At 38.7% G+C, this 12,936-nt stretch overlaps 1 protein-coding gene across 4 annotated transcripts in view; it reads left to right on the forward strand.

Moving 5' to 3' along the window:
• PPP2R3A (protein phosphatase 2 regulatory subunit B''alpha) overlaps positions 1 to 12,936 on the forward strand; it is a 157,597-nt gene that overhangs the window by 57,499 nt on the left and 87,162 nt on the right. For all 4 annotated transcript variants that reach the window (XM_028519000.2, XM_036030691.1, XM_036030692.1 and 1 more), the window contains 2 exons: positions 1,453 to 1,556; positions 9,099 to 9,201. In XM_028519000.2, coding sequence (XP_028374801.1) covers positions 1,453 to 1,556; positions 9,099 to 9,201 — 207 coding nt within the window. The remainder of the gene's footprint in view (positions 1 to 1,452; positions 1,557 to 9,098; positions 9,202 to 12,936) is intronic.

Below are 12,936 nucleotides of genomic sequence, written 5' to 3' on the forward strand. Positions count from 1 at the left end.
CATTTTCTTGGCACACCAACATTCTCCATGAAAGGGAGGATTGGGATTGGGGAAAATGGATTTGACAATTTACAACCCAAAGTATATTAATTGTGAGCTTTGTACCTTGGCAATCATAATTTATACAATAAAAAATCCATTTGGTTGCTAAGCGACACCTTTCCTCATTCTTGACCTCAGTGGAGGTATTTGAACTCTGGACTTAAGAAATCTTAAATTCCATCCTGTTTGCAGAACATGCTTTAGTGGCCCTGCCAGGAGCAGCCTATTATTTCTGCCCTGTACTTACCTCCCTAGGTTTGTATCTCTCCTTCCATATCCTCCTCTCTGACATGAACCCAGCAGCCTTAAGTGTTCTTAGCACTCGCAGACTCGGTGCTCTTCAGTCTTCTGTGGGGATCCCCCATATGCCAAGGCTTCACACCAGAGGCAACTTTACCTGAACCTAACGTGTATTCACATCTTGTCAACCTCCAATGGAGAAACTTCCCTTTGTAGAATGATGAAGACTCAGCACATCCTCCATCTAATATGAATAATAAGAATTTCCTTAATAACAAGATGTGTTTCTTTGAAGAGTTCCAGATTTCAGAATATGTGTTACATGTATATATAAAATTGGGAATATTTGTAGACTATTTCTATGCTAATATGTAGATATTATCCTCACTAAGATTTTTCCTTTACAAAAAAAAAGTAAATTTGGTAAAAATTCTTACATAAGAATATTTTTAATTGAAAGAAAGAGCTTTTATTGAAGAAAAAAATTACATTTTAGGATATTGTAGTTGCTTTATATTCATTTCCAGTTCTTCCTGAGGCTTTTATAATGTGAGTTATTTGTGGTAGTTTCTAATACATAAATAAATTACAGCATTTTCATTTTACTTTCCATTTTTTACCTGAATTGTAACCATTTAAATAGATTAGATAGCTGTTTTCTTGAATGGTTGGGGCTTTTCTGATTCTTCTTGATCCTGGGTCTTAACCTAATATGCCAAAATTAGAGCCGGAGAGAGATAAAGGTAGAGAGTATTAACACCAAGTAACCACATAATAAAGGTGACTATTTTTCTGCCATAGGAAGGAAGGTCATACACAACCATGACATTCAGTCATTTCTTTTTCTTTCTGGGAGATAAAAAATACATGATATAAGAGTGGTAGGAAGGGGGAAGACTGGTTACTTTAACTGTCAGGATAGGGGAAAGAAACTCTAAATGAAGTTGGAAAAAAGGTAAATGGATTTCTATTTTCTCCATTAAACATGCAATCCTGTATTTTGTTCCCCCTCTGTGTCTCTGATATATTTGCCTCTGTCCCTGTTTTGCTCTTCCAAGGGCCCTTTTGTCCACTGTGGCTTAAAGGGTAAAAGCCACAAAGGCTCTTTCTTTGGCCATGTCATCTCTTCACTGCCCCTTGGCTTACACTGTATTTGTGTTTTATTTGCAGGTCTGTGGCTGTCCTCTCTATTGGAAAGCCCCCATGTTCAGGGCTGCAGGGGGAGAGAAGACAGGATTTGTGTCAGCACAGTCATTTACTGCCCTGTGGAGAAAGTACGTATATGAACAGTTTCTCTGAGGCTAGGCAAGGAATTCTCTGCTCCTCATGACATGCTTCATAAAGGTCATTTATTTTATTCATTTATTAATTTTTCCTTTACCCTTTATTTCAGCAAGTAAAATTCAATGATTCTCAGCCATTTATACCCACACACAAATTCTTTCCATTAGCCTTTATCTTATGTCTCTTAGAAGTAAAATGTATCTTCAGAAATACCACTTTAATAACTATTTGATAGTTTCTTAGTTTTACATGCTAAATTTGGGTCTTAGGATTTGACTCTTATAGCACTGACATAAGACCACACCACATGTACCACATGAAAATACAGCTTTCATTCTCATATGATCCAATTTAGAATTGTATCTAGTTGATTTATTAAAAATAACAGTTCTAAAATATTTTAATCATTACTTTTTTATTTGTTTTGTGGGACATTTTATTATTAAGTATATTTTATTGATTATGCTATTACAATTGACCCATTTTTCCCTTTTGTCCCCCTCTACCTAGTACCCCCATTCCTTTCAGCAATCCCCGCCTTAATTCATGTCCTTGGGTCATACATATGAGTTCTTTGGCTTCTCCATTTCCTATACTATTCTTAACATCCCCGTGTCTATTTTGTACCTACCAATTATGCTTCTTATTCCCTGTACCTTGTCCCCAATCTCCCTCTTCCCCCTCCTTGCTGATAACCCTCCATGTGATCTCCATTTCTCTGATTCGGTTCCTATTCTAGTTGTTTGCTTAGTTTGTTTTGTATTCTTAGATTCCATTATTGATAGTTGTGAGTTTGTTGTCATTTTACTATTCATAGTTTTGATCTTCTTTTTCTTAGATAAGTCCCTTGAACATTTCATATAATAAGGGTTTGATGATGATGAACTCCTTTAACTTGACCTTATGTGGGAAGCATTTTATCTGCCCTACCATTCTAAATGATAGATTTGCTGGAGAGAGTAATCTTGGATGTAGGTCCTTACTTTTCATCTCTTCCAATAGTTTTTGCCAATCTCTTCTAGCCTGCAAAGTTTCTTTTGAAAAATCAGCTGGTAATCTTATGGAAACTCCTTTGTAGATAAGTCTGCTTTTCTCTTGCTGCTTTTAAGATTCTCTCTTTATGTTTAACCTTTGGCATTTTAATTCTGATGTGTTTTGGTGTGGTCCTCTTTGGGTCCAACTTGTTTGGGACTCTCTGAGCTTCCTGGATTTATATGTCTATTTCCTTCATCAAATTTGGGGTGTTTTCATTCATTATTTTTTCAAATAAGTTTTTGATTTCTTCCTCTTCCTCTTTTCTTCCTGGCACCCTTATGATTCAGATGTTGGTACATTTGAGTTGTCCCAGAAGTTCCTAAGCCTCTCCTTGTTTTTTTGAATTATTGTTTCTCCTTTCCGTTCTAACGGTCAAATGTTTATATCTTCCTTTTGTTCCAAATCATTGATTTGAGTCCCAGTTTCCTTCCCTTCACTGTTGGTTCTCTGTATATTTTTCTTTATTTCACTTTGTATAGCCTTCGCTTCTTCCTTTATTTTGTGGCCATACTCAATCATTTCTGTGAGCATCCTGAGCACCAGTGTTTTCAACTCTGCATCTGATAGATTGGCAATCACCATTTTGTTTACTTCTTTTTCTGGGGTTTTGTTTTGTTCTTTCATTTGGACCATATTTCTTTGTCTCCTCAATTTGGCAGCCTCCCTGTGTTTCTGCATATTAGGTAGAGCTGTTTTGACTCCCATGTTACATTGTAAGGGGCGGAGCCTTAGGCATTCACCAGGACAGGGGAAACTGCTTCACTGCTTTGTGGCACTGTAAGTGGGGGATGGATTAAAGAGAGATAAATGCCACTTGCTCAGCTCTCACCCCATTTCCTGTCACCCCACTTCCCATAATCACCTGATGCTCTTCTCCCTGCTGCCCTAGTGCTGATTCCCAGAGTGGGTAGGTTTGCACACATTCTAGAACCCTGTGGACCCTTTAAACAAACTGTCCGAGAGACCTGCAGTTTCTCCCACCACCCCAAGCTACACTGGTTTTTATAGCCAAAGGTCATAAGGCTTTATTTCCCAGCCTTGGAACCATGGGCTGTGCAGTCTGGCGTAAGGCTGGAATCACTCACTTCCCAGTTGTGCCTCCCAATTTTTATATGCTGCACATGAATGTGGGACCGCCCATTCCACCAGTCACTGATGCCAGGCCACACTGCATCCTTTCCACCCCTCCTACCCATCTGGATGAATGTTTCTTCTTTAAATCCTTGGGTGTCAGACTTCCATACAGTTGGATTTTCTGGCAGTTCTGGTTTGTTTTTAGATTGGTTGTTATCCTTATGGTTGTGGAGGAGGCAAAGCGAGTTCTTCTATGCCTCCATCTTCGCTGGAAACCTGGTCATTACTTTTTGAAAGCCCCAGTTAAGGAACAAATGAATAGTACCTTTATCAAAACACTCCTGGATTTTAACATCTTTACAAGTTTTCTTGAATTCAAACCCTACTTCTTTCTCTCCAACCCTGCTTTCTTCTTTAGAAGTTATTTCTTCATATATTTATACTTTTTAAAAGCATGTCACAGCTTGCTCCTTCTGCCTCTTTTAACTGATAAGCTTTCTTTATATACATTCTTCTTACCTTTTATGGGCTAGATATCCTTCCTGGTAAACTCTTGGAATATTCTTTTCACCTATCATCACCATCATTATTAAAAATCCATATATTATAGCAGCAGAATTCAGCTTACAGATGCCTTCTCATCCCTTTATGCCACCTGAGAGCCCCTTGTAGTACAATGCTTAAGAACATGGTAGGTGACCAATAAACATATTCTTATTTTTAAAAATCTAGCAGTAAGTTGAGTTTACCAAGTTCTTCAGGCATTACATTAGAACTGAAGTAATCATGGTGTATGAGACTACCAGTTCATGGACTTCTTTTGAAGAACCACAGCAAAGCTAAAAGTTACAAATGATTCATGTTTTCCAGGTAGATTTTAGTCATTTTGTTACAGGGGGTAGTTCTAAGTTGCCCATCTACCAAGGACTAAAAGAGCCCAAGGAGAATCATTTATTCCTTATAAACCATCAGGATAACACTCCAAAGTCAGTGCCATCATCACCATTTCGCTTCTGCTATAGCAAATAGAAAACTGCTGGCTAAAATCTACTAATTTATAAAAATGTGTGGATAAGCAGTCCTAAGGGGAACTAATTGGAGACTAGAAATAGGGGGGGAAAAGCCACAACCCACTAATTAGCCAGGAGTAAACCAGTAAAGAAGTTAGCATTTGCCTTTAGAGTATTTCTGGCTGAAACTAGGGGAGGAAAATAGAGCCTAGTGCCTGAACAGTAGGGAGGTTGGCTTGGATTCCCTCCCTTTTCCCCACCATTAAAGCCAGAACTGCAGCTGGGTGGTCTGATTGTCTATTATTAATTACTATTATTGTTATTTTAAATCAGCACATAACAGTAGCAGAATTCAAGGACTTGAAATGTGTAGATCTTCCAGCTTTCGTTTGGCTAGCTTTTTTCGGGTCCTGAAAAGACTTCAGCTGGAGTGCTAACCAGGGGTAGAAAAAATAAGTGCAATTTGTCAGATGTGTCTTCAGCCACTGAGTTCAACATTGTTGGCAAAATCATGTAACAATCTGGGAAAGCAGCAATAACTGAGTTATGATGTTTAAGAGAAAACTTTGAGAAAGCTGGGAGACTGAAAAAAGAAAGAAGTAGTCTATTCTGTAAAAGGTTACAGCCATAGAGAATAACTAACTACTTATATTCCAAGTTATTTTGAATATTCTAGGACCCAATGACTGTGAGCCTGAGACTGACTATGATTTACCTGCAATTAACTGCATAATTCTGAGGAAAGTAACAGCCAGTTTTGTTTTGTTTTGTTTTGTTTGTATTAAGACTGTATCGCTAAGATGGGATTGACATTTATGTTAGTGGATAGAGCGGCATCAGCAGCCACAACTGTCTTTCTTTATTGACATGAGTCATTTTAATTTATCTATAGGGAAAAGAGATTTCTGCAAAAAACAAAAGGGGGAAAAAGACAAGCACAAGCATTCATTATAGGAACTGGAGGTTCCTTATTAAGTTACATGAGCACCTGTCCCTGTTTTTTTTTTTTTCTTTTATTCACTTTTAAAAAATTCTATGACTAGACAAGAGTAATGTCTATACTAAAGCTTTATCTTCTGGCCAGATATAAAATGGTTGGAGTGCCCTCTAGTGGGAGCTCCTCTCTGAGCTCTTAAAATGCCTTTTAAAAGCCAGATGGTTTGAGGGAGACCCCAAGTCTGGTTATTCCGGGAGATTAAGCATGATGATTTGGGAGCCTAAGCATGATGGTTTGAGTTACCACACTGACCTGGAAAAAGACATGTATATGTTTTTGTAATCTTTTTACAAATTGTGCCCTTTCCATAAAGGAACTTGGACCAAACTATAGTATTTTAAACTGTCAAGTACAAAAAAATAACTGGCAGATAATGACACAGAATTAAAGCATATTGACATACACATATGCATGCTAACTTGCAATAATAGGCTCTGTGTAATTTGGGGGAAAAGTCAAATACAAAAATCACAGCGTAACAGGAAATACTTTCCCTCCTGTCTCAATGCTTCTGGAGATGGATGCTTCCTAGCCTCCTCCAGGTGATTTGCGAATAAACACCTAATGGGCTCTTGTTCTTGTGCTTCCCTTGTTTTCCTACTCTCCTGCCCATTTCATATTTCTACTCTGACATGTTTTTTTTATAGTGAGGACATTTTTAGGGGAAAGACATTGCTCCATAGGTTTGTTTGTTTGAGTTTCTAGATTTACCAGCTTTGTGGCATAGGTCCTCTCAAAGGTAGTCAGTAATATTGTTTCCCAATTTTTGTATGCTCTACTTTCTCTTCCCTTTTTATGTCAACATGTCATTTGTCCATTAACAAAACAATGCTTTATCTAAGAGCTCTAGAAGATTCCAGTTTAGAATAGCTATGTTTACCTTTTTTCTGCTACCATATTGAGTTCACCAGCTACTAGCATTGGCTGAAAAATAAAAATTCATCTTTTCTTTGTATTTTATCTCTAGTTTTAGTAGCAGAAGACCATGTCTGATTTGATTTTTCCTTTTCAGATTATCTGTCACCTGCCATATCTGTGTGGGTTTTATTTAGTAGTTATCCTTTCTTTTTAAAGTATATACCCCTTTCCAAAGACATCACTGCCTTTGTGTTGTGATCAGCTGACCTATTTTTCAACCCTAAAAGTTCGTTCCTATCAGCACTTACTGTACTACTCTTTTTCTGAAACGTATATTTAACTTTGGGGGCTTTGAGCATGCTGAGGAATGATAAGGAGAATAAATATAAATGTCATACTATAGCTTTAATAATAACAAATGAGGTCGATTAAGCATACATCTGTCAATCAGATCATAAACATTTTTTGCACATCTTCTATATGAAAATCATTGTGCTAGATGCTAGGGAAAAAAGAGCTATGACTTTGCCTGCTCTTTAGGTTCCAGAGAGATCAAAGAAAGCTAACAGTACAGTGATGTGTATATTATATGTATAAATTAAATAGTACGAAGATCATTACTAAAGAAGTTAGTTATCAGAGACTGCTTTTTTGAAGAGGTGGATTATTAGCTGGACCTTAAAGAAGAGCCAGCATTTAGACAGCAGAGTTGGGAGGGTGGTAATCTAGGAGAGTAGGACAGTGTGAGAAATGGCACAGAGACAAGAATGCACAGGAAACACTCAGGGTCAGCCTGGCAGCCTGGAGAGTAAGTTTCATTTAGCAAAGTAGTAAGATAGGTAGGTAGATAGGCTCCAACCTTAATTACACAGGGTCTTAAGTTTCCAACTTAGGCATTTAAATTTACTCATATAAGTGGTAGAGAGCTACTGAACATTTTTGAAAATGGGAATTATATAATCAAAGGGTACTTTAGAATGAAGAATTATCTGTATAAGATGGGATGAACAGTGAAGACTGTTATATTCCTCTTCCCTTCTAGCAGTCTCAGCGTCAAGCAATAAAACCTGGACTTGGTGGTGCAGTGGAAATAGAAAGGAAGGAATGGTTACCTAAAACATTAGAGGAAATATTCCTCAGGTCTCCAGGATTCCTATCCTGTGTTCCAAGCACTTAGTGGTCCAAGCTAGAACCTGGGAGTTATCAAGGACTTTCCCCCACGCTCCACGCATACATCTGTCAACTGCTGCATCCTTCCATTTCACCCACGTCGGCCCTTCCCTCCATCTCCTGCTGCCAGTATCCATGCTCAGGCTTTTGGTTGAATTTTTGCTTGATATTTCTGAAAAACACATCTGGTCATGTCACTGTCCAAGTTAAAATTCTTCTGTGGAGTAGGCTAAAGTCCAGGCATCTTGATCTAACGTAAGAGGACCTCCAGGATCTGATCTGTGCCCATGTCCCCATGTCTTACTGCCCCAGCACTTGTAGTTGCCCAGATACTACATGCACTCTCATATCAGGCATTTGTACACGTGAGCCTCCTGACACACAACAACCTTCCTTCCTACTCCCGCTTCTTTAGGGAACTGCACTGGCCTTCCCGTGTCCTTCCATGACACACTGTGCTTATTACCTCTGTTGTGGCTGTCTCAAAGGAGTGTAACCTTACTGGTGTCACTCTCCCTAGACTGCAACCTTCTCACGGGGCACAAAACTGCTTCTTATTTTCTTTGTATCCCAAGTATCCTCGAGGTGAGATACAATACCTGACCTACAATTAGCATTCAATGAATAATTAAGGAAGGAAAACAAGAAAATTTGGCAACTAATTAGATATAAAGAATAAGGATGAGAAACCGGGTAAGTTTAAAATGACTTCAAAATTTCAAGCCCAGATAACTCAGGATGGCACCATCATTAACAAAAACAGGTATCCGTGAGAAGAACTCACTTTGAGAGGAAGTTTTAAATTTGGTTTTCGATATTTTGACTTTGCCATCAGGATACAGAATACAAATGGAAATATCTAGCAATTAGTTGGATGTGAGGAATTCTTGGAGCTCAAAGCCTTAATACAGTATTCCTTTTTTTTTTAATTCTGATCTTTCAAAGTCTAATTTCAAAAGCCCCTTGTGAGGTTAGCCCTAAATATGTCTGCTAGTCTGGGCAAACAGAATTTTATGTCTCTTGAACATAACAGTCCTTCCTGACTGGTGGGTAGCTCTGCAGTTCTGGTCCCAGGTGTTCTGGGCTAAACCTGAATGGACATTCTCCTGCAACTGTATTGTTATCTACATTAATGCATTTGACTCTGCAGTCTCAGCCCCAGAAGGATGCTACAAAAAATAATATGCCATCTTGTTATTGAGCTTTTATTTAGATGTTCCTTTGACAAAATCAAGGGCATGGAAAAAATCCCTTTTTTTAATCATTGAAAGGAGAGTACTTGATTCTTGATCTAAATGGCTTTCTGATCAGACTGAAATGACCAGCTCTTGATGTTGTAGTTATTGTTTATCGTAGCCAATCTTCCTAAGCAATTGTTTCTTTTATAGGTTGCTGAATAATCATCATGATGATGCCTCTAAGTTTATCCATCTTCTTGCAAAGCCCAGCTGCAGCTATCTGGAACAGGAGGATTTTATCCCGTTACTTCAGGTAATTTTCATTCCTTTTTTCAAATGGGTTTATTCTTAAAATATAGAAACTTAAAAGGAATAAACCGATGAAAGTGAGTGGGATGGTACAGAACAAGAGAGGAGAAAAAAAATCAGTGTACAACAGATTTCAGTATTTCTTAAAGATAGAAAGCAAAAGCTGGTTAAGGAACCACAGCCCAGAAGGAGGGACTGTGTATGGGCTGCAGTGGAAAAGTGGGCTACTCTGCTTTACACTGCTCATTAGGATCCCAGAGAGGCCATAAACACTGCTAACCCTGAGCCCATTAGACATGGGGATTCGCTGAAGGTTGGCATACAGAACAATTGACCAGCTGACTCCTTACCTGGTTCCCAAATATAAAGTATAACCTCACATTGACTCACAAGCGTAAAAAACTGACAAAACAAATAATAAAGTATGTTAAGACAAATTCCATTAGAGGGATATCCTAGATATTATCTGAGTGGTACTTCTCAAAACTGTCAAGGTTGCCCTGGCTGGTGTGGCTCAGTGGGTTGGGTGTCAGCCTGCAAACCGAAAGGTTGCCAGTTTGACTCCCAGTCAGGGCACGTGGCTGGGTTGTGGGCCAGTCCCTGGTTGAGGTACTCAAGCTTGAGGGCTTGCAAGAAGCAACTGGTTGATGTTTCTCTCCTCTTTCTCCCTCCCTTCTCCTCTCTTTAAAAAATAAATGCTTTTTTAAAAAACTGGCAAAGTCATCAAACAAGGAAAGTCCGAAAAACTATCACAGCCATAAGGATTCTAAGAAAGCATGACAACTAAATGTAATGAGGAATCCTGCATAGGATACTGGCACAGATAAAAGACTGTAGGTAAAAACTAAGGAACTGTGAATAGGTGTGGCCTTTAATATTAGTAATAATGATGTATTGATATTAGTTTATTAATTATGACTATTACTAATGTAAGATGTTAATAATAGGGGAAACTAGGTACAGAGTATATAGGAACTCTGTGTTATCCTCTCAATTTTTGTGTAAATCTAAAACTGTTCTAAAAATTAAAAGTATTTTTAAATATATTCAGAGAGATTATATAAAATAAGAATAGAATGTTATGAAAACAGAGTGCTACCACAACAAAAGAGCTACTAGAACTTTAAAACATAAGTACCAAAATTAAATATTTCAACATGAGACCTGGAAACTTAAGGATATCTCTGGCATGCACATGCATACATGCACCACACACACAAGGGAGAAAAACAGAGAAAGAGACAGAGAAACATAGAGGGACCAGTTCAAGAATTTCAACATCTAACTAACTGGAGTCTGTGAAGGAAGGGGAAAAATGGAGAGAAGGAATTTATCGAAAAAATGCGGAATCATCAATACAGGATGGAGAGAACTGGAGAGATTGGAGTGATAGGATGGGTCCACCGAGCAGGTACCCACTGGGATTCTTGTTTTTTTCCTTGGAGGAAACGAAACACATCTGTGTAACCAGTGAATCAGAAATAGGACATGACCCTCCCACCTCAGCCTCTCGTGCTCTCCTAGTCACTGTCCACAGAATCAAACACAAAGCCCAAGTCTTTTGCTTGAAAGGAGCCACTGAGTGCTAAGCACAGTGAATAAAAAAAGGCATACATAAATATGCCCTCTTGACATTTTAGAAAAACGCTGATGAAAAGAAGATACTAAAAGCTTCCAGAGAAAGAAAAAGATCACCTTAATAGGAATGAGAAACAATGTGATATTAGATTCTCATTGGCAATTCTGGGGAAATGGATTTGAACTCACATTTCTGTGTCCTGCCAAGCTATCAGTTGAATATGAGGTTTGAATAAAGATATTTAAAAACTCATAAAGTTTATCTCCTATTTTCTTATAGATTTACAGTGGTCCCTTCTCTTTACCTGCAGTTTTGCTTTCCAAAGTTTCAGTTAAACATGTTCAACCACAATCTCAAATACTAAATGGAAAACTCCAGAAATAAACAATTCATAAGTTTTAAATTGCAAGCCAGTCTGAGTAGCATGATGAAATCTTTTGCCATCCTGCTTGGACATGAATCATACCTTTGTTCAGTGTATCCACACTATATATGCTACCTGCCCCATTAGTCACTTAGTAGCCATCTTAGTTATTAGATCAGTTGTCGTGGTATCACAGTATTACATTCATGTAACCTTTATTTTATTTAAATATAGCCCCAAGCCATTCATATAATTTTTATTTTCATAACAAAACTTTTATTACAGTATATTGTTATAATTATTCTATTTTATTACTAATTATTCTTGTTAGTCACTTACTGTGCCTAATTTATAAATTGAACTTAATCATAGGTATACATGTTTAGGAAAAAACATGGTATAATATAGGATTTGGTACTATCCGTGGTACTATAGGATTTGGTACTATAGGATTTAGGCATCCACAGGAGGGTCTTGGAACATATTCCTTGCAGATAAGGGGAGAATACTGTACTTGAATATGTACTGCAACACATTAAGCAAACCAGGAAAGAGGAATGCATAAGATCCAGGAAAACATGAATTCAATTCAGAGAAGCAGTGAAAGGAAGTCCCAGGATGACAACTGATGAGTGCTGGAATGCATCACAAGGGAACAGAAAAATTATTTCAAGAGATAATGGGGTTGGGGACTTCTGGCCAAGATGGAGGCATAGGTAGACACACTGTGCCTCCTCGCAGAACCAAAAGGACAACAACAATTAAAAAAAAAAAACACAAAAAAAACAAGCAGAACTAATAGAAAACCAGACTGTATGGAAGTCCAACAACCAAGGAGTTAAAGAAGACACACTCATCCAAACTGGTAGGAGGGGCAGAGACAGGCACTCGGAGAGGACTCGAGGCAAAGCGGTGGTGGAGGACCAGGGCCAGCAAGGTAGCACCAGGTGGACCCAGCACCAGATTATGGAGCAGGGTGGGGGAGGCTGCAGCTGGCTGGCAAGACTATCATAGCAGCTGGTGGAGCGGGCAGTCCCACATTCACACGCAGATAAACCGGGAGGAACAATTGGGGAGCAAGACAGACTGCGCAACCCAAAGCTCCAGCACAGGGAAATAAAGCCTCAAAACACTGATTGAAAACACATATGGGGGTTGAGGGGGCAATGGGAGAAATCCCCAGCCTCACAGGAGAGTTCATTGGAGAGACCCATAGGGTCCTAGAACATACACAAGCCAACCCACCCAGGAATCAGCACCAGAAGGGCCCAGTTTGCTTGTGAGAAGTGGGGGAAGTGACTGAAAGCCAGCAGAGAGTGGAGCAAGCGCCATTGTTCCCTCTCAAAACCCTCCCCCACATACAGCATCACAGTGAAGCAACTCAAGTTACCTTGCCCTGGTGAACACCTAAGGCTCCACCCCTCACTACGTAACAGGCACATCAAGACCAAAAAAAAAAAAAAAAAAAAAAAAAACAAAAACGGTCTGAACAAAAGAACAGACCAAAGCTCCAGAAAAAATATAACTAAGCAATCAAGAGATAGCCAGCCTATCAGATGCACAGTTCAAAACACTGGTAATCAGGATGCTCACAGAAATGGTTGAATTTGGTCACTAATTAGATGAGAAAATGAAGGCTACACTAAGTGAAATAAAGAAAAATGTACAGGGATCCAATAGTGATGAGAAGGAAACTGGGACTCAAATCAATGGTGCGGATCAGAAGGAAGAAAGAAACATCCAACCAGAACAGAATGCAGAAACAAGAATTCAAAAAAATGAGGAGAGGCTTAGGA

Source organism: Phyllostomus discolor, chromosome 7, assembly GCF_004126475.2.
Source record: "Phyllostomus discolor isolate MPI-MPIP mPhyDis1 chromosome 7, mPhyDis1.pri.v3, whole genome shotgun sequence".
In the NCBI taxonomy this organism is placed as follows: domain Eukaryota; kingdom Metazoa; phylum Chordata; class Mammalia; order Chiroptera; family Phyllostomidae; genus Phyllostomus; species Phyllostomus discolor.